The sequence below is a fragment of the Pongo pygmaeus genome, chromosome 11 (assembly GCF_028885625.2).
Source record: "Pongo pygmaeus isolate AG05252 chromosome 11, NHGRI_mPonPyg2-v2.0_pri, whole genome shotgun sequence".
Taxonomy (NCBI): domain Eukaryota; kingdom Metazoa; phylum Chordata; class Mammalia; order Primates; family Hominidae; genus Pongo; species Pongo pygmaeus.
This window is the reverse complement of record NC_072384.2, coordinates 60,911,811-60,931,867: the sequence shown is the minus strand read 5'-3', so window position 1 is coordinate 60,931,867 and position 20,057 is coordinate 60,911,811. Positions and strand designations below refer to the sequence as shown.

At 45.3% G+C, this 20,057-nt stretch overlaps 1 protein-coding gene across 1 annotated transcript; it reads right to left on the bottom strand.

Moving 5' to 3' along the window:
* Positions 1-6,007: 6,007 nt before the first annotated feature.
* Positions 6,008-19,500, bottom strand: TBR1 (T-box brain transcription factor 1). Its single transcript, XM_054478930.2, has 6 exons — positions 14,783-19,500; positions 14,055-14,209; positions 13,582-13,703; positions 12,854-13,012; positions 11,630-11,691; positions 6,008-8,512 (listed from the first exon to the last, which is right to left on the bottom strand). Exons 1-6 carry the CDS (start codon positions 15,472-15,474, stop codon positions 7,654-7,656), a joined length of 2,049 nt encoding a protein of 682 aa, XP_054334905.1. The 5' UTR covers positions 15,475-19,500; the 3' UTR covers positions 6,008-7,653.
* Between the last annotated feature and the right edge of the window lie 557 nt (positions 19,501-20,057).

The following is a 20,057-nucleotide window of genomic DNA, read 5'->3' as shown; positions in this document are numbered from 1 at the left end:
ATAATGTGGGGAGGTGAAATAGAAAAACATATTCTACCCAATATTTGTCCACAAAACATTGCTTTTTTCCCCCAATTGCTTTTGGGAAAATAGAAAAGTTCTGACCTGAAATAAACAAACTGATGAATCAGGCATAGATTTTATAAAGATTCAGGTTCAGGGTGGTAGCGTGAGAAAAAAAAAAAAAAGAGTAGGTTAAAAAAAAAGTTGTTGGCAAGAGAGTCAACAAGGGCAAAATGAGTGTCAGAGAGAGAGCAGAGTTGGAGGAGGAAAGAACAAATTTGTTGAGAAAGAAGTCAGTATGTTTCTTTGTCTTTCTCCACAAGAACAAAGCAGAAAGAAAGCATAAATTAAAAGAGTGAATCCCAAAGGTGAATGAACTCTAAGAATTATTAAGAACATAGTCATTTTAACAAATAGCAAATTAAGGCAGAGGTAGAAAAAAAGATTTTATTTGAACAAAACATATAGCATTAAATGGTAAGTAAACTGGGAAAGGATAAGCCCTCATTACAGTTTCTATTTTCTCAAAGAAAGGTGCTAAGTAGTAAACATTGCTATTATTTGGTAAAAATTATCTCCAAAATTATAATTTTGCAATTCAAAAACACATTAGGTTATAAAAGTACTAGCCACCTTTTGAAACATATTTAATTAGGAGCAATACTTTGGCCTTCAGTAAATTCTCAATTGAGCAAGCCATTCAAAATAATAGAAAACTATATGATAACTGGAAAGTTCTCATAAAATGTCTGTATTGATTGTTATGGCCTAACCTGAATCTACATAACACTCATGTGTATTTTTAAGGTCAAGGATGTTGAACTAAAAAAACATATGTGATAGCTTAATATCATCAATACAAAGATTAAACTAATTTAAATAGTTGTAACTCCACAAAATAGCCTATAATTTGACTACATTACAAAGGGGTAGAAGTGAGTTTGCAAATTGGTATTTTAGATATAAAGAAAATATTATCTCCTAGTGCACAGGGAGAAAATAACATCCTGGAGCTCTACAAAGAATAACCTTTTGTTGATAAAAGATGGCAAATGTTTGAACGTTCACGAGTGTGCATATCACAACTCAAAAAGGATATTTAAAACACATGCACAATTCAAACACACATATGTATCTGAAGTACTAATGCCTTCTATTAGCCTTCAAAGGCAGACTTACGTGTGCCCACAAATGGCAACCCAGCAGGCAGTGACATCAGTCCTAGAAATGATGTGGCCTGTATAGTGTGCAGTGAAGTGCAGTGCTCTACTTGTTTGCAATGGTTTTATTTTTCGACTAGTTTTTATCACACTTGGCATGAACAAGGGAACATGTGCTTTGCTAAATTTGAACTTTTAAGATGAAACTGAATTAACTGAGAACCAAAAAATTGCTTCTGAATTTTCCTAAGATTGAAAAATGCCTTCTCTCTCATACTAGGAATGGCAAAATAAATGACAAATACATCTTGAAAGTTTAAATGTGAGCTAGGAAGACCCTGTGGTTTGAGAACAACATTGTTGGCTTTTTTCTTTTTTTAGACACCTGAAATAAGATAAGACTGTAATGTAAAGGCTTTTTCCCACACAGTACCCTTTTGCTAACATGAAGAGATGTATGACATCTAAACCTAAAGAAACCTAATATAAGCACTTAACCTAATATAAGCACGATTTGTTTTCTTTTCCAACCAGAAAGTTTAATTAATTTGCCATTTCTTAAAAGTTAGTAACCATCAAAATATAGAGTCAACTCTTGTTCCAAAATTTAATATTATATTCTTTTTTTTCTACTAGTGTTGGAACAAAATAACTATATTGACTAAAACAACCAGACACATATCCCTAGAGACGCCCTCCTCTCCTAAACTTCCTCTTCCTTCTCATAAAAGGCGTGCCAGGGTACCCAAGTATAAATACTTTGTATATAAAATGAGTGTCCTGTCATGCTGATATTTTTAAGGATTTGAATTCAAAATAATTTTAATACACAATTCAAGTTCTAAATTGCAGAATATGTTTATAAGGAATCTAGTGATAAGTAATAGGTCAAACAACCTGTAAGAATCAGCTTGTAATGCAAGCTTCATTGCATTAATAATGTCACAGTTAGTATGTTTATTAAATTAAATATTACCAGCAAGGGTCTTCTAAATGCCATGTTCCTAATACTAGATTACATATTTATTTCAGAGTTAGCATAGTAAGAGGGGGAGCTATCACTAGAAGGTCTATTAAGCCATGGGTTTTTTTTCATTGCTTTAATAGAACTATTCAAATCAAATTTTTCACGCCATGCCTTGAACACCACTGCAAACCATACTGTGGGTGTAAAATACACGCAAGGAAGATATAATCAGCTCAGATGAGACCAGTGACTTGTACACCATCAAGTTTACTTTATTGTGAAAGTAATGGGGTTTTCTTTCAAGTGAATGTATTTTTTAATGTGTGGCAACCTAACATACAAACTGAGGATGGGAACCAGGAAAACACACAAATCTCAGAGCAACTGAATTAAACCAAGTATAACGCAATGCCTAAAATTTTGTCTAGTCTTCTCTGAGAGACTCGTATTTTGTTCTGGTAAAAGAAAACCCGACTGTCCAAAAGTAAATCTTGTTGCACTCAGGCTGTAACTTCAATAAATCACATACATTCAACTTCCTTAAAAAGCATCAGTTACTTTTTAAAAAACTGATTTTACTGATATTAGGCTAAAATATTACTCTTTTAAACGTCAAAATTAGCCAAGCAATCACCAACATACCAGGGTAAATTAAATATGTTTAAAATTGATCACTGCCTTTAAAGTTGCTGACTACTTCATAAGTACATTTGTCTAAAAATAATAATTGTTGCTGTTTCTTTCGTGGGAATCTACATAGGTTTGTTTTCATACAAGAGCATGGGTTCTATGTTTTTTCCCCCGTCTCATGGCCAAAATGCCTATATGATAAAGTAACTCAAATACACACACAAAAGGTGCTGCACCAGATAGGACAGGCTGAACATCTTATAAAAATCACTTATGAACACATACGTTGTCCAAATACCTATGAAGCATTTTAAACTCTGGGAATATAAACGGCCTCTGTTCAACGAAGCTTTTGTTCCAAACCTGCATCTTAAGCAGCAAGTAGAGCATCCTTTAAAGCTTCAGCGCTAAAAATATAAATACTCAATATCACCCCAAAAAAAGGTGGGTCACAAAGAGATGTAGCAGTGAGATTTATTTGAAAATGTTAACTGCGGGGGATAAGAGGTTCAGAAAGTTATCTATAGACCCTAAATTACTACAATTTAAAAGCTCCAGTGATGTAAGTCGGTCCTAAAAAGATAGAAACAACCTGATTTTTGAAACAAACTGTTCAGTAAGTTTCTGCTAGTCCGAAACAGGATTCCACGTCCTAAATCCTATTCGGCTGCCAGACCTGGCTCTGAAAGAGCAGCGGACAGAGGCTGCGCGCTTAGGCCAGAGCCCAGGCCGCGGCCCTTTTCAACTGAAGCTGCGGTCGGGGGTACTCAGAACTGCCCGGACCTCAGCTGGGACCCGAGGCCTGAATTGGGCCTGGACTTCCTTCTAGTCTCGCCCCACAGCCTGCTTCTCGGCCTGGACCTCTGACCTGGATCCCCAACTGGGACAGCCCCGGGCGCCGCCGCCCGCCCGACGGCAGAGCGGGAGAGCCCCGGCCCAGGCCTCAGGAGCGACCTCGCACCCGGGCGAGCTCCCGGACGCCCATCCCCGCTGCTCTGGGCTCGGGTGCACCAGGGCCAAGCTGCAGCCTAGCCTGTGGGGGCAAGACCGGCCTGCCTCCCGCCGCCGCAACGCGCTTTGTTCCCGCCTCTGTCTACCCCGACGGGCGGCGTCTACCCGGAAGGTTGAGAACCCAGGCCGCAGCATCTCCCAACCCGAGCAGCACCCGCCGCCGGCACGCTTAGCCCCGAGGGACATTGAAAGTTAGTTAAGATGGCGCGGATTGCGAGTGGCGGGAAGACACGAGCCAGAATACAGTGCTAGCCGCACGCTCGTCTTCTTCTTTCTTCCTCTGTTTGAAAATACACTGTTAAAAACTGAGGAAATCTGAGTTCACGGAGAGGAATCGCCGTTCCTCTCAGGCTATCCCCTGAGCCCTGCCCTCAGGAGAGAAAAGGCAACCCTCTTCTAACAGGAGACGCGAACTTTGATTCCCAAAGGGCCTCCCAAATCCAGACTCTGATTTCCTTTGAACAGCCTCAGCCTCTCAGACGCACTGACAGTGTCATTTCACCAGACACCCAAGACTTCTTGGAAGCGAGGAGAAATGATCATGTTTTAAAGGGACAAGAAAGCACAATGCCTCCGAGAGGAGCGCGAAGCTGCAAATTTACCTCACGCTGACTCAGTCCACGCAGCAGATGGTGGCGGAGCTGCAAGGGAAACGACCTCCCCAATTTTTTAAAAATACTTCCTAATATCAACCAAAGAGCGTCTTTCAGAACAAGGCACTACGTTCCTGTGAAATCTATCCTCGGCTCCTAAGAGCTTCGTTTACGCACATGACACCGACTCTTTTGCTCACGGTGACTGTCCCGAGGGCGGCGGGTAGCGCCGGGCAGCGCCGGGCTCCCGGGCTCCCGCGCTCCAGTGGCCCAGCCTGGGCGGAGAGCAGAGCGCGGCCCCCGCGGCCCCGCGGCCTCGAGCCCCGGCACCCCGCTGGCTCCCCGGCCCTGCGCCCCAGCGACCGCACGTGCTCCTCCTCCTCGGCGGGAGTAGGCGGCGGGGTGGGAGGAGAGCAGCCGGGGTCGGGTGGGTGATGACACGAATGCACTGCCCCACTTCACTCGCCACACATGCACCGTGTCTTGTACTTTTGTCCTCTTACTTAGTTCTTAGATGTGAGGAGGGGAAAGAAACACAAAGGAAATTCAGTCCTCGCTTTTCTATGTGGCAGACAAAACTCCACGGAACGCCGTCTAGTGGCGGAATTGTCCAGGGAAGGCAAGTTAGTTTTATCCTCCCACGAATTTTCATTTTAATTAGAAATTTGAGGCCTCTTTACATCTGTCAAACTGCAGAGAGGCCACAGGACAATGTCTAGGTAAAGGTAAATTTAGTCCTGTAACCTGAGGCTGGCCCAGACTAAGCAAGAATGTGGAACCATTTTCCGCCTCTTGCCAGGATCACCTCTCTTTGGAGACGAAAGTACAAAAATCGCTTCTCCACGAGGTAAAGAGTTCTGCGGACTTCACTAAGACGCAGCGCCCTCCAGGTTGGAATTTCGCATTTCTGCATTTGTTCCCCAGGTGTGGATCTGGCCTGGATAGGACTGGCATAAGATTCCACTACAGAAGGGATAGAGCAGTGCCCCTACCCCCACCCCAGATGCCTCCCAGAAGCAGTTTTAAGTTCAGTGGTTAAAAAACGACCCTTTCGCGAGTTTGTTCTACGGGTCTTTCGCCACCCTATCCCTGCCCAATCTTCGGAAACCATCCACTCAAGAAATGTAGGCTGTTCTGTGTCTGCGTTTACAGATTCGCCACTCACCTCCAAGGCCTCGTATGTACAACCAGAATTTACTAAATCTACGGTCAACATCCTATTTTGACATGCATTTAAATTACACCCTACTTTTGGCCAACGCCTCCCGCCTTACTCTGTGAAATTTAAAGAAATTCTTAACTCCTTATTTAAAGAACCTCCTTTTCCTGTTCGCGTTATTTCCAACTTCAGAGAGAATCAGATAAATATGATGAGAAAAGTGCATATGTTTTCCTGAAAAAAGAAAATGAGCGCAGAAAAGTGAAACTTGGCTCATAGGTAGCTAAATAATTATAAATAAGAAGAAAAATGTAGCCCCTGGAAGTACTATAAAACAAATTTAAGGGGGGAATGGGAGGTGGCTTCCATTAAACAGGCTGCCCATACTGGAGTGGGGACGGGCTAGTCTTCCTTAACCCTTAAATATCATCACCTATAATAATTAAATTATTTTCAAACTGTAAACTGCTTTCAAACACCATAGTTAGCGTTTTTACCAGGTTTATTTTACTTGTTATACACAGACGATACAAACGAGCAAAAAACAAAACGTTTCTCAATGGAGTGTGTTCTTGTATAAATTATTCAGTTCACAGACAAAACGAAACAAATATAAAAATCACAACATTAGATTTACAGAAGAGCCAAAATATACACACGTTTAGACCCTGAATTCCTATTAGGAAAAATCCCCCCATGGACTGGAATCTAGATTGAATATTGTGTATGATGCATATTTCACATTAATTTTTAAATACAAAAAAGTATAGGTTTGCTACACAACATTAGAAATCCTACTAATCTATTTCCAGGGGGATTAATGCTCCTTATCAAATATAACAAGACTTAGGGGAAAATCAGTCTTACTTGCATTAATGCTAGTGTTCTCCCAAGGAAGTCAAATTTCAGCTGTTTCTAGGTGGTGGGGAAGTCATTTTCAAAACTAAAATGCAGTAAAATATACAACTCACACAATTCATCTTCACTAGACTACACTATAGTTACCAACAATTCAGTCATCTATATCATTAATAGAGTATTCATTACAAAGATTTACAGCATATAAAGGTGAAGGGGGTACTGAAAGATATTCAGAAACAGTTTGTCAGCATATTTGGCACCTGCACAGACCAGTAATGGATTTGGCACTTTGGGGAAAAACAAATAAGGCAAAATAATATTGCTGATGTCGAGCTATTCTATTTAGAAGAGGGGGGGAACATACAACTCCAGTTGACTTTGCTTTGCAGGCATCATGCCACTTAATCGACTTGCCTATGAACAGACACCTATCCTTTAAAGGTGTTTGGGTGGATTCTCCTTAGCTATTTGTGTGCATTAGGGCACATAGTAATTATGTCATGCAACGGATTGAGGAGAAGTGGGAAACCCATCACTACTGAGTATTTCATGTTTCTAGAGCCTCTTAGAATATTATCTCACAAGAAAATTAAAAGAGAGAGAAGAGAAAGTATGAGAGAGGAGAGAAAGAAAAGCAAAGAAAGGAAAGGAAATAAAGGTTAAGCATGAACTGGTTTTGTGCCTTGACGAGAATAAAAACTAGCCATTCGTTACAATAAATTAACACTATGTACAATCATTTCACAGGCTTTGTTCCACTAAAATTATTAACATCCCTACCATCCATCCATCCATCCATCCACTCGGGGATAAGAAAGGACGCGCTGGGTGGGTCCAGGTTCTAGAGTCAACATCCTATGGTTAATGTGGAGGCCGAGACTTGGCGGGTCGGAATCGCTGCTGCCTGACAGGACTGCCCAGGTCTCCTAAAAGTGAAGAGTTTCATTACAAGAAAGAGAAGTAGGAGGTAAGAGAAAGACGAGGGGGAGGGGAATTGTAGGAGGATAACTCCACAGAAGAAGAGTAAGTAGGAAAACCAAAAGGTTTACAGCAAAGTTGAAGGTCGGTGAGCTAATTGCAGAGACTGCTGTGCAAAAAAGGTTAAAATCACGCTCGGAGACCTGCACTTATTCGCTGCAGACGGCCATCGAGGGTCAAATAAAATGAGGGGGTGCGCAAGGAGGAGTTTGGGGAGGCGGAGCTGGGGAAGAGCTGTGAGGGGCTGGCTGGGGGTCCGGGCCGCGGTGGGGCCGGGCGGGCAGGGGCGGCCTAGCTGTGCGAGTAGAAGCCATAGTAGCCGCTAATGTCCTTGGCGCAGTTCTTCTCGCAGTCCCGCTGGGCCAGCACCTCGCTCTTGAGCGGGGACGAGCTCTCGGACACGGGCGTGTCGGCCGGCGAGATCCGCCTCCGCTTGGCCTGCTCGTAAATCCCCGAGTCGCTGGAGTCGATGGACTTGATCGAGGAGGGCGTCTCGATCCAGCTGGAATCGGACAGGTCCTTGGGCTTGGCGTCCTCGGCGGCGCCGGGCGGCAGCGGCGAGCGCTCGGCGGCCAGACCCTCGGCCTCCTCGCCCAGGTAGGGGTTGGCGCCAGCCATACGCGCGGCGGCCGCGGCGCTGTTGGGCCAGCAGGGCAGCACCGAGCCCGACTTGGTGCCGCAGTACTGCGGGGGGCTGCGGGCGCCCCAGCCCGACGGGTCGGCGTAGTAGCCGAGCGGGCGGCCAGTGCAGCCTGCAGCCTGCAGCGGCAGCGCCTTCACGCCCGCCGCCGCGTAAGAGAGCAGCGTGGCCGCGTTGCCCGCGAAGTCCGTGGCCGTGTCGTAGGCCGAGGCCGCGAAGTCCAGCCGGTTGTTGGCCGGCGTCACAAACCAGCGTTGCGGCGAGGGCGCGCCCGGGTCCTCGGCCTGCTGCGGCGACAGCAGCCCGTTGGTGTGCGGCACGCTGCGGTCCGTACCCGGCCCGGGGCCCGCGCCCGCGCCCGGGTGGAAGCGGGCCTTGGCGTAGTTGCTCACGAACTGGTCCTGCAGGAAAGAGCCGGCCATGGCGTAGCGGGCCCCGGGCACGATCTGCGAGCGCGGCGAGTCGTTGGGCGAGGGGGTCAGGCGGTCCATGTCACAGCCGGTGTAGATCCTGCGGGGTAGGGAGAGAGAGAGAGAGAGCCGAGGGGTGGCGCGGAGGTCCCTTGGGGTGGGGGTGGGGGCAGAAGGGAAGGCCACCTCTACTTTTCGCCCACCCCCACACCCTCCATCTACAAACTTGCAGTCCAGGATTTCCTGGAGAATACAAGAGGCCACACACCTCTATCATTCCCAAAATAAATCATGGAATTATAAAGGAGCCAATCTGTCTGCAGGGACCTGAGCAAGATACAGACCATCAAGGGAACGACTTCCCTCTTCTCTTGCTCTCTCTCGTCAAGTGTACTGGGGTACTGAGAGAGGGGCACAAGCAAGGACTTTCATCCCACTTCTCCAACATATGTGTGCATATTAAGGCAGATTTACCTAGGGAGTAAGATGCTCTTTGCCCAGTGGGCCTTTCCTCTGCGGTCAGTTTATGAGTGAAATTTCTAAGCAAGGTACTCACTCCTCCACCCTTTTAAGACCTCCTGTGTCCATTTGATTGTTCAGGTGATTTCTCTGCTTTTTCTAGATTGTTTCAGAAACCCCTAGGAAAAAGCCGCGCACGCAGTAATCATCAAAGACGGGCCTTCACCCGTGTTCTGGAACCCGAGGTTTGCTGCTGGAAGCCTCCAAGGTACTTAGTGTCTATTGTTTCCCCTGTGTGAAACTTTCACTCCCACCTCTACTAATACAAACAAGAATTACTACTCTGAAACAGTAGTCATCAATCAGAAATATTCTCTTAAGAGAAAAGGTGTTCTTTACTCTGACCTTCTTTTCCTAGCTTTTGGTCCGTTAACCGCAGAAACTTCGGGGCAAACCTTCAGTGCACTTATCAGCCTACTGCATGCAATGGACCACTAATAATAGCTAACCTTTACGGAGCTCGACTATATGCCAGGCACTGTGAGCTAGGTAACTTTTATTATCCCACTTTACCGATGAGGAAATTGAGGCAAAAGGAAGTTAAATAACTTGCCCAACCACCGACAGTGATTGTGTTGTTGGGAATTACCTTAGATAAAATAATCAAAGATTAACTTTAGGCCCTGGGCCTAGAAAATCCCATTAGAATTGAGAGGAAACCAAGGGGTTGGATGAAGATTGGTAGAAGTGTTTTCTCATACACATGCACACATGCCTCCCTTTTTATTTAGCTCACACATAAATGTTTTAATCTTTAGTCAACAGACTGTTTTGAAGGAGAGCCTCAGTCTTGTCAGACCTTAATCCTTTAGGGAGGAGATTCCCTGGTGAGTGGCCAAGCAAGCTCCTAGTACCCCGTGAACCCTTATACTTCTCCCTCTTTCTCCAAAATTGAGACATGTCCAAGTAACCAATGTAAAAGGGGAAAGGAAGAGTGTCATAAACCACCCAACTCTTCTCTATCCCCTAAAAATCTCAGGTTTTTGTTTTTGTTTTTGTTTTTTGTAGAGATAAAGAAGCTTTTATGAAAGATTTAAAGTGATTTAAGATCAAAGAGGAGTGGCTTTTCCAACAGAAGGCAGCCAGAGGAGGAGGAGCATGTGAGAGTTTTGCTGTGGCTGCTCAGGTCCGTTCTGTTTAGTGCACAAAATTTCCCTCCTGAAATTGAATTCCAGTTTCAAATAAGAGAAGCAGAGGGAGGCAGGAAGGGAACATAACTAGCAAGGTGCAAATATCTTCTCTGTTTATCACCACAATATTTTAAAAAGAAAAAAGCAGTCTGCAAAAGATACAGTTTAGATGCCTATCCAGGTCCCACCCACTTGGGATTACTGAATTGATTTGTGCAAAATAAAATGCTTTTGAACAGATGTTCACAACAGAATTAAAATCTCAAAATCTACAGGACTCTCCTCTAACATCTCTAGTCTCTTGGGCCATATACTTTCCACTGTGCTGGGCACACCTTTTTAGATTGTGAGGAATACAGTAGCCAAGTTTTTATTCTGGGGAATCATATTGATGAGACTTGCTTCCTTTGGAGTACTTCTGAAGAATATATATGGTGGTTATAAGCAGTAATATCAATGACTCTCTTTTAAATTATTAGAAAATATCAGGAGGGATGGTTGGTATCTGCTTGGAGATGGAATAGAGGCAGTCACCTGTCTCTTTCTCCACACATTTAATCTATGCTAGTCAAAGGCAGCTTCAACTTTTTAGCTCTATCTCCGGCGCTCAATGTAAGCCATGAAATTAAGGTGTATGTACCCTTTCCTTTTATGGTCAGAAAACGTGGGGGAACCCCACAATCCAGATTTAGATTTATAACACTATCTGAACTCTTAGGCACTATGGACCCTGAGTGAGAATTGCAGAACAAGCCCAGAAAGCATTCAGTTTACACCTACTGTTGCCCCCAGAGAACAGCCTTTTGATAGAAAAGAGGGAGGTAAGGGAGGCCTAAAGAAAAGGGCACCAGCATGTTTAATTAAAACACACCTAGATACAAAAGAAAGAGGAAATATTTTTCTTTTGAAGCTTATAAATAATACACAGCAACAAGATCTGAATCTTTCCGAAAGCCTAAAACGACCGTAACAGCGGTTCTGCTCATGAACTCGCCTGTGGTGGGTGCACATTTGTATTCAGTCCGTAATAAACTTGCACAGGAAATGCTATTATACAAAGCTTGGAAATGGGTAAATAAAAGTCGCATATGCTAAGGAGACTGTTAACAACTGCCAGAGGAGCCACATGCACTTTTAGGCAGAATTGCCCATTTCAGACAGACATAGACAATCTGAGCTGAGCATCTGCAGCGCCACATACAGTATTCACACCCGAGAACCAGGGCAGCCTCCCCAGCCAGCCAGCCAGCCAGCCAGCCAGCCCCAGAGGCCCGCCAACAACTTTGTAATCCACAGGAAAGCTAAAATTAGGTGGAGGAAACCTCTGACCAAAAACCACACAAGTACCAAGCCACAAGGTCACCAGAGAGAAGGGGAGCCAACCAAAGAAAAAAAAAAAGAAGAAGAAGAGGAAGAAGAAGAAAAAAGAAGAAGAAGAAGAAGACGTCCTCTGAAACAACCTTGTCTTCACACATTCCAGCTTTCAAAATCCTTGTACATAATAATCCACCTTTGACCTAAAGCCCAATTCCACAGCTATTTGAAAAGGAAGATACAAAATTACTTACGTGTCATAATTATCCCGAAATCCTTTTGCAAAAGGGTTGTGATCTATTTTCAGTTGTGTAATCTGGCAAAGAAAAAAAATGAATGTTATGTCACCTTTTATACGTGAAGACTGGGTGTTTGAGAATATATCATCTGCCACTTTTACAGGGGCTTAAGGCCTACAATTTATTAAATAGCAAGGTTTTCCTAAATGAAAAATTTGAGGGATTGAGTGGAAAGGAAAAAAAAGAGAAAGTATCATGAAAGTTATGAGGAACATGTTTAAATTAATGATACCTATAGCCAAAGAACTGCTTTCAATTAGCTCTCCTGTGTTTTCTAAATTGTTTCAAACTCACATTTTAAAAATGCTTGTTACACACAATGCACTTATTCAGACAAAAATCTTTAAGGAGTACTTGAATTCATCACTAAATGTTGACTATTTTAAGTATTTTATATTTTAAAACATTTGTCGCTTCTGACTCACAACCTGAGAAACCACAAGTTGCATCTTAAAATCAGGTTTGATTTAAAAGCATGTTTTAATTTCTGATATTATCATTTAAGTAAAAAAAAAAAAAAAACACACAAAAACCCCTATCACTCCTAGTAGTCAAATCAGCCACTAAAATCAGTTTTTGCAAACTTGCAAAATCGGAAGTGGTTCAAGTGCTAGAAAGCTCAATCCATAGCCCTCAGTAATTTGATTTATTGTAGTTTTCACATATATGAATGTGTATGTTCTTTTGATCTCCCAGAACAGTGATGTTTGTTCATTTCAGCCATCAGTTCTGAGATAAAAAAAAAGAGAGAGAGAGAGAAATTTTTTTTTAGATGCTAAAGCTTGCCAAGAATAAAATGCACGGGGAAATCTGCTTGTTTTCTAAAGGAAAGAGAATTAAAAAAAAAAAAAAAAAAAAAAAAAAGTAGATTTAATCTGTTCTAGTTCAAAGCCCAAATTAAAACTCCCAAAAGAAGAGTCTTTAGAAATCCTGGCCACCTCAAAGGTGGCCCGGGTGACCAGCGACGAAAACAAATAGAAAGCTTTTTCCCACCGGCTTGGTATTTAGGAAAGGTGCCGTGGGCAGGCCCCGAGCCCTAGGCCTTAAAACGCACAACGGAGCCAGCTGTTGCTGATGTTAGCGCTGCTAGTACCCTAGCCCTGCATGGCGGGAGAATGTGAGAGGGTGGGAGAGATGTCTGTGCCGCCCGCCTCGCCCCCAGCCCCTAGGTCTCCTTACATCGGTGTTCTGGTAGGCGGTGACGGCGATGAACTGAGTCTCAGGGAAAGTGAACGTCTGCACGCGGCCGGGCTGGCTAGTGTCCTCCGTGCCGTCCTCGTTCACTTCCACCACATGCAGGCGGGGCTGGTACTTGTGCAAGGACTGTAAAACCACCATCTGTCCGGCGGGAAGAAAGGGGAGCGCCGGGTGGCGTGTTAACGCGGTCGCTGTGCGCGTGGCTGTGTGCGCCAGGCTGCGCGCCCGGGCCGGCGGAGGCAGCCTGCAGCCCGCCTCCCAGGCTAACTGACCGCGGGACTCGCCTGGCTAGCGGCTGGCTGGCTGGGACAGACCGGCTTTCGCACCTCTGGGAGCGAAGATAAGCCGGGGCACCGGAGAAAAGGGGGAAGCCGACCGCCCGATCCTCAGGGCCCTTCTCCTAGTCCTCCTGTAAGGAGGAACAGAGATTTCCACAACCTGCAGATCTTGTGGGGTTTCTTCTCAAAATCAATCAGTATTAGTACTTGGGAAGGTCGGGCATTCCAAAATTGGGCCGACGGAGGTGTTGCCAATGAGAACAACTTTATAGATTTAATATAAATTTGGAGGGTGGAAATACAATTTTTAAGTCTTTTTAATGAAGCAAAGAAACGTGTATCCAGTTCCATATGCTGCTTTACACTGACGAACTGGATGTCAGGGAGGAAGGGGTGAGAGAGAGACAAAACACGAGCGCTTGAGCCACTGACCTGCCCATTGTTATTTGAAGCTCCTTTGTTGTTCGTAAGTTTTAATTTTCCAAAAGAGATTTCTTGGCGCATCCAGTGAGCCCCAGTGTTGGGGGAATCCGGATGCATATAGACCCGATTTCCTAGAGAAAGAAATACGTTGTTTACATATGCCCCTGGCACTGCCCAGTCCCAGTCCTCACCACGTAGGACACACACACACACACATACACACACCTTACTCCACCGTGAAGCCCATTAACTGGGGCTTTTTTAGGCCGTTCTTTCTTCCTATTAACTGGGGGTGATTAAAATAGCTTTTGCATAATCCTCCCCCTTCTCGCAGCTCAGTCTGTCCCCCTGTCCCCCTCGTTTCCTTTTAGAAGTCATTGGCCGATCGTTTTAAAAGTCGCTCGAGCCAGTCCACAAAGGCTTTAATTAATCATTCTCACCTAAATAAGTGTCAAGAAAATGTGTTAATTGGAAGGACTTGCCTTGCACATTGGTGTCCGCTTTGCCGCAAGGAACCCATTTGCCTCCTTGAAACCTCCAGTGATTGGGATCCGCCAAAATCACATCCACAAAAATATTGTAATGAGCCGTGGGATCGAGACCAGAAATGTTAAAACTTAAAAAAGGAAACATGCGCCTATTTAAATTAAGGGGTGGGGGAGAAAACAAGGAAAAAAGAAATATAAATGTTAAAGATTAAATGCAAGAAGCGGGGCGCCAGTTAGCAAAGCAAAACTTGTACTTGCAGCAAATAGGGCGAATATTTGCTGGATTAGAAAAAGGGTGGTGGGAGAAGAAAAGAAGTGCAACCCAAATCAGGGAGAGCGGCGGGTGAGCTGGAGTGGGAAGGTGGCAGGTATCACTGCCCAGGTGGAGAGCGAGGTTGGCGACCTGCGTCTCCACCTGTCCGTGCATGCCAGTGTCGATGCGTCCCTCCCATCGCCCAGCCGCTGGCCAGGGCTCTTCCTTTTTCTTGCCTTACTCTGGCCACTGACTGGCTCTCCAACCACGTTCCTAGAACGGGGTCTCCCCCACCAACATCACCGTGGCGGTTATCCCTTCCACTTTCCCCCTTTCCAAAACTAGCCAACTCTAGGGCGCCTTCCACTCCGCTCCCGACCCCAAATCGTCGCTGCCGCGGCAGTCACAACCTAGGTGCACTTGTCCCCGGCTGCGCCTAGAGCAGCGGCAGCCAAAAATGTAGTATTACCTTCCCTGTTTGGTGATGATCATCTCCGTTTGGTGCCGGTGAAATTTCAGCCAAAGGGGCCTGTTGCACAGGTACACCTGTGCTTTGCCGGGCACCAGCCCCGGCTGGGTGGAGGAGAACTGGTAGAACGGAGCTCCTTGGTAGGAGTGGCCGTACTGCTGTGGGTAGGGGTAGCCGGCCGTGGGGTATCCCTGCGGCGAGGAGTTGGACAGGAGGCTGTTGTAGGCTCCGTTGGTGATGACCGGGTGGTGGGCCATGTAGCGGCTGGGGCTGCCGATGGAGAAGGCGGGGTGCGCCGGTCCGTGCTGGCCGGGGTACGGGAACATGGCACTGGGAGCAGTGGCCGCAGACTGTGGCTGGCTGGACTGAGAGAGGAGGTAGCGATCTGCAGCAGAGCCATCGAAACTGTGACGAAGCTCAGAGACCCCGTCCAAGACAGGAGAGAGTTTACTTCTCTGGACGTCCCCTGGTGAGTCCTTGGAGTCAGGAAAATTGTCTGTATCTGACTGATTCGTCATCCCCCTGGTAATTTTTTTCAAAGGTGAACTTCTCTCCAGGTTGTCAGTGGTCGAGATAATGGGATGATCGTGCAAGACAAGCTCGGATCCGCCTGAATGTGGGTAGCTGCTGCTCACATTGAGAAATTTCTTGGAGAGCATGATAGAAGGAGAAAGGCAGTGCTCCAGCTGCATAGCTCTAGAACCTGAACACTCGCCCTCCCGTCCCTGGTTTTTAAAGTCCTATTTATCATAAACTAGAAATCCACAGACCCCCTCACTAGACAGAAAGCACTTCAACCAGCAAATGCTTCTCAAAGGTTTGATTTACTTTTTTTTTTTCCCTGGGAGAAGAGATTGGCCAATTGACACTATGCAGCAATCAGAAAAGGCTCACTTTTGATCTTGCTGCTTGTGCAGCCGATGAAACGGCTCCTGCCATTGGTTAGCTGCTGACAGTAATTTAATTAGATAGACATTAATTAGGATAATCACCTGGCTCCTGGTAGCGACGATCATGGCAAATTGAAGGGGATGATTTTATTGTTGGCTTGGGGGGTGGGGAATGTGTGTTGGTTTACGTGAGCACTGTTGTGTCACCTTTAAGCTTTGTGACCACTGCTTTAGGAAGATTCAAAGATGTGCAATTTACTAAACATTTCCTACCTTCCCCCCCTTCCCCCCTTTAGAGCGGAGGGGCGGAGGAGGGAATTCGACGATGCTAGGAGACTTTTCGGATCTGAATGAGCCAAATATTCAGTTGAATGTAACGATTTCAAGTGCAAAGTATACAAAGCGCGAGCCGGTGGCCTCTTCTCGCCCTGTAAAAGTTCCAGAGTCTGTCTTTTCCAGCTAATACAAAAGCACACAACACCTGAGCTGGTGCTTTGTGAGCAAATCCTACGTGTCCTCGGCGCCCCCACCCCCACCTTTTAAACTGCAAACATAAATAAATAAATCCCTGCTGCTGAGAGCCACAGCGACAAGCAGAAGGGGGGAGGAGAGGGGGCGAAAAGCAGCAACTCACCCACCAATCCACCCACCTCAGGAAGGTTCGGTTTCTTGGTTGAGCACAGAAACAGTGACAATCTATGATCTCCTTTTTAAGTTTTGAAATAATCATAAGCTGTCGGGCTGAAATGCCTTAATGTATTTGCAGTGATGTTTACCGGCTCTTTATTAAATATTTTATCAGCGAACTTGGTTGCAGATTATCTGAAGAGCATCTAACTGGGGGCAGGCGCCATGCATCCTTCTCGTCCCTCTGCATTTCCTTCTCTCTGAGGTACTGGCTTGGCGACAGGTTCAAAAGCCTCGCCAGGAAAAGAGAGGGCCGAGTCCCCGTGCAAATGGGCTCGTCAGAAGCGCTGATCTGGGGAGACAGAGTGGAAGTGGTGTCAACACAGTAATCGCTACTGAAAACGTGTGTGTGTGTGTGTGTACGTGTGTGTGTTTAATGTTTATATAATCTGGAGGGGAGAAAAAGCATCCATGCCAGTAATTTTAAAAGGAAAAAGAATCTAAAGAGGAATAGAAAAAAAATCAATTTAAAAAGATGTTGGCACAAATAAATAGCACGAGGCCCAAAGAGACCCCGAGGTGTAGGGAGGAAGTCTCCCAGCACCGGCTCTACAGAGAAGAGCCCAGCCCTCGGCCTGAGCCAGAGGGCCAAGAGCGGCAGAGGCTTTTTATCCGCCCAAAGCTGTCTCCCGCGGCCCGGCGCTCGCTGACCTGCCCTCCCGCGGCTTTCCTCCCGGACGCCGAGCCGCGCGGGAATGAGCAGGAGGAGCGCCGCCCAGAGCTCCGCTCGGCCCCGAGAGCTGGCCGGCCCGAGGGCGGGCTCCGCCCGGGAGACTGAAGGAGCAAGGGGTGAGCTGCATCTGGCGCAGACCCCAGGGGCACACGCTCGTCCAGGGCTGGAGGCGCGGCCTGGGCACCTCAGCCGGGGCAGCCTCTGGCTTTGAGCGAACGCGTCTGTCCTACCCCGGCCGGGGCAGCTCCCGGAGTGAGAGCAGCGCCTGGGGACATTGGGTGGGTCCTGAGCATGGGCGGAGACGGGTTAACCAGACTCTCCGCTTCGCCACTGTGGCGCATTTTCAGAGCTGCGCCTCGGTGGGCCGAGCGGTCAGCGCTGAGCCGAGACTGCGCCCCTCGAGGCGGGCTGAGCGCCTTGGCTGCAGAGGGCACCAGCTGCGGCCTCCATCAACGCGCCGCGGGCAAGGCCCTACGCGGGCGGCCTGGGCAGGGCAGGTTGATGACCAGATGTCCCAGACTAAAGCCGAGACAATTTTCTGGGATAAAAAGAGAGCCAGACCCATTTTTCCTTTCGAAAGCAAACCTCAGCTCCTGGCCAGGAAGCTTCATAAACAAGCAGTCTTAGCTGTTGAGTCGTTGGGGTGCGGGGGAGGGGAGTAGGGGATGCCATTTGACACTTGTTTTTCTGCCCTTGACCTTCTACCACCATTTGCCCTCATGAGAGGCTTTTGACCTCTTGACTACTTTTGGCTACTTTTGTTTCCTTCTTTCTCCATTTTCAACTTCTCTGTCCCTGAGTGCCTCCTCCCTCCGTTGCTTCGGAAGACAGTACTTTCCTCCGTTCTCAGTGGGACAGAGCCTTAAGTGTGTAAAGAGGTGAGACATCCCCTGGGCTGTTTTTGAGGCTTTGCCATTCTCGACACCCTAAACTGCTTTTTTTTTTTTTTTTTTTTTTTTTTAAAGGAAGAATGCTAAAATGAAATGTTAAGGTGTTAAAGGATAGAAAAGGGAAAGAGTGCACCTCCTTCAGAGTTTTTAAGGAATTGAATTGATGTGCTCTCTGACCCACTTTGGATTATCAGTACCAAATTCAGTGATTGTTCACATATAGGCTATGCCTTGAATTTATATATACTAAGGAAAATGAAGGCTTTCCTCAGAATCACCACATGTGCCTGTGAACCATACTTCTAAAATAAGGCCAGGGCTTCTCAAACCTTAAAGTGTATATGAACCACACCAGGATTCTTGATTATGATTCAATAGGCCTGGGGTGGGGCTTGCTTTCTGTATATATAACGAATTTCCATAAGACCCAGATGCTATTGGTCCAGGCAGATGACACTTTGAATAATGAAGCCGGAGCTTTCAGTGCCCCCATACTAGTCTGAGAGAAAAGCAGGGACATTTCTGCACTAGAGACAAACAGTTTTGTTTCCAGAGCTGCTTTACCTCTGCATGATGGAGGGGTAGATATGCTCACATAAGCATACTTGAATGCGTGCACGTGTGCGCACATACACATACCGTCTTAAACAGCTTACTAAGTTTGTGATTAAATGCATGTTTTCAGTGCCTAACTGGGCCTGGGACATCAGGCTGCTGCGAAAATAGCTGTACATTCCAAGACAAAGGTGTTCACTGAGCCTTGCCTCTTGGGGCATCTTAATTTTGATCGACTCCAAATCTACAAAAAGTAATATAGGTTTTTGCTAGCAAAGATTTTGACAAGGTTCTGAAATTGGGAATGTCACCAACATGAACCAAGTGAGAGTAAGTGGTGTGTGGCTATAGGGAGTCCAGGAAGATGGGGTGATCAAATAAGCGCAAAAAACAGACAAGGTAAGCCTTCCCAGTCACAGGACTCAGGATATTTTCAGAGGACTAAGTAGAAAACGAAAACAAAAACAAAAAAACCCTTTCAACCCAAATATTGAGAATAGTTCTTGAAATGTTAAGGCCTTCTTCTGAGGGCACTGTACCCCCAAAAAATCATTGACTAGCACTCATTAACAACATCTGCGAAGTAAGTTATAGAATCTTACTTGCAAAGGGAAAAATCATATCCAAAAAGCCTGCACACAAGTTTGAATTAGGCAAAAGAAAATTTCACTAACTTCCACTTATATTTTAATTTTAAATGGTTAAATGTAATCCCAACAACTTAAATACATATTACATGTCCTACATAAAATATACTGTCACTATATCTGAAACAGTAAACCACAGGACAAGCAAGAAATGCTCAGAATACTTCTTACTCCACCAAAAAAGATACTGTGAAACATACTGGGAATTTAAGCCATTTCGACTTTCAGTTTCTGGTAACTTCACTAGGGAACCAATAAGAGCCTAGACTTGTTCCAGTAGGACAGTAATTTGATCTATCACAGCACTCATAACAGTTCTAGTAGGTTAAGTTAAATTGCAAGTCCCATGTAAAACATTCCTTTAATGAAGCTATAATAATACTCTCACCATATTTTCACAAGGGTGCAGACTAGAATTAGATCTTTGTCTCTGTATCTTTTGCCATACAAATGGTATAATCAGTATGGTTCTGAACCGTAAGTAATAACAGGGGCAGTTACTTTTGTACATCACATTAGAAGTTGGTATTAGCCATTTTTTTTCTCTATTAGAAAACTGGGTAGTCCTAATTTAGAAAAGATGAGACCAAACAATAACAAAATTATTGCTTATAAGCTTATATTAAACTCACATTATGACTACTTTTCTCATTTTGCTTTTTAGACATATACTTTCTGTGGTTATTTTAGATGAAAGTCCAGTAGAGTTTGCAGCAGCCAATTCCCAGTTTCAAAACTGTTGGTAGAAATGTACTCTTTTAAAACATGATAAAGTCTAAATTAAAATTGCTCCCTTTTCTTTGTAAATGTACTCTTCCAAAATCCTAAAAGTATAATATGTTTATAAGATAGTGAGTATATAATATTTAGCTTATGACAAATGCTAATAAAATGTCAACATTTTTTCTGAGTTACTCACTAATTAGGTAGCCA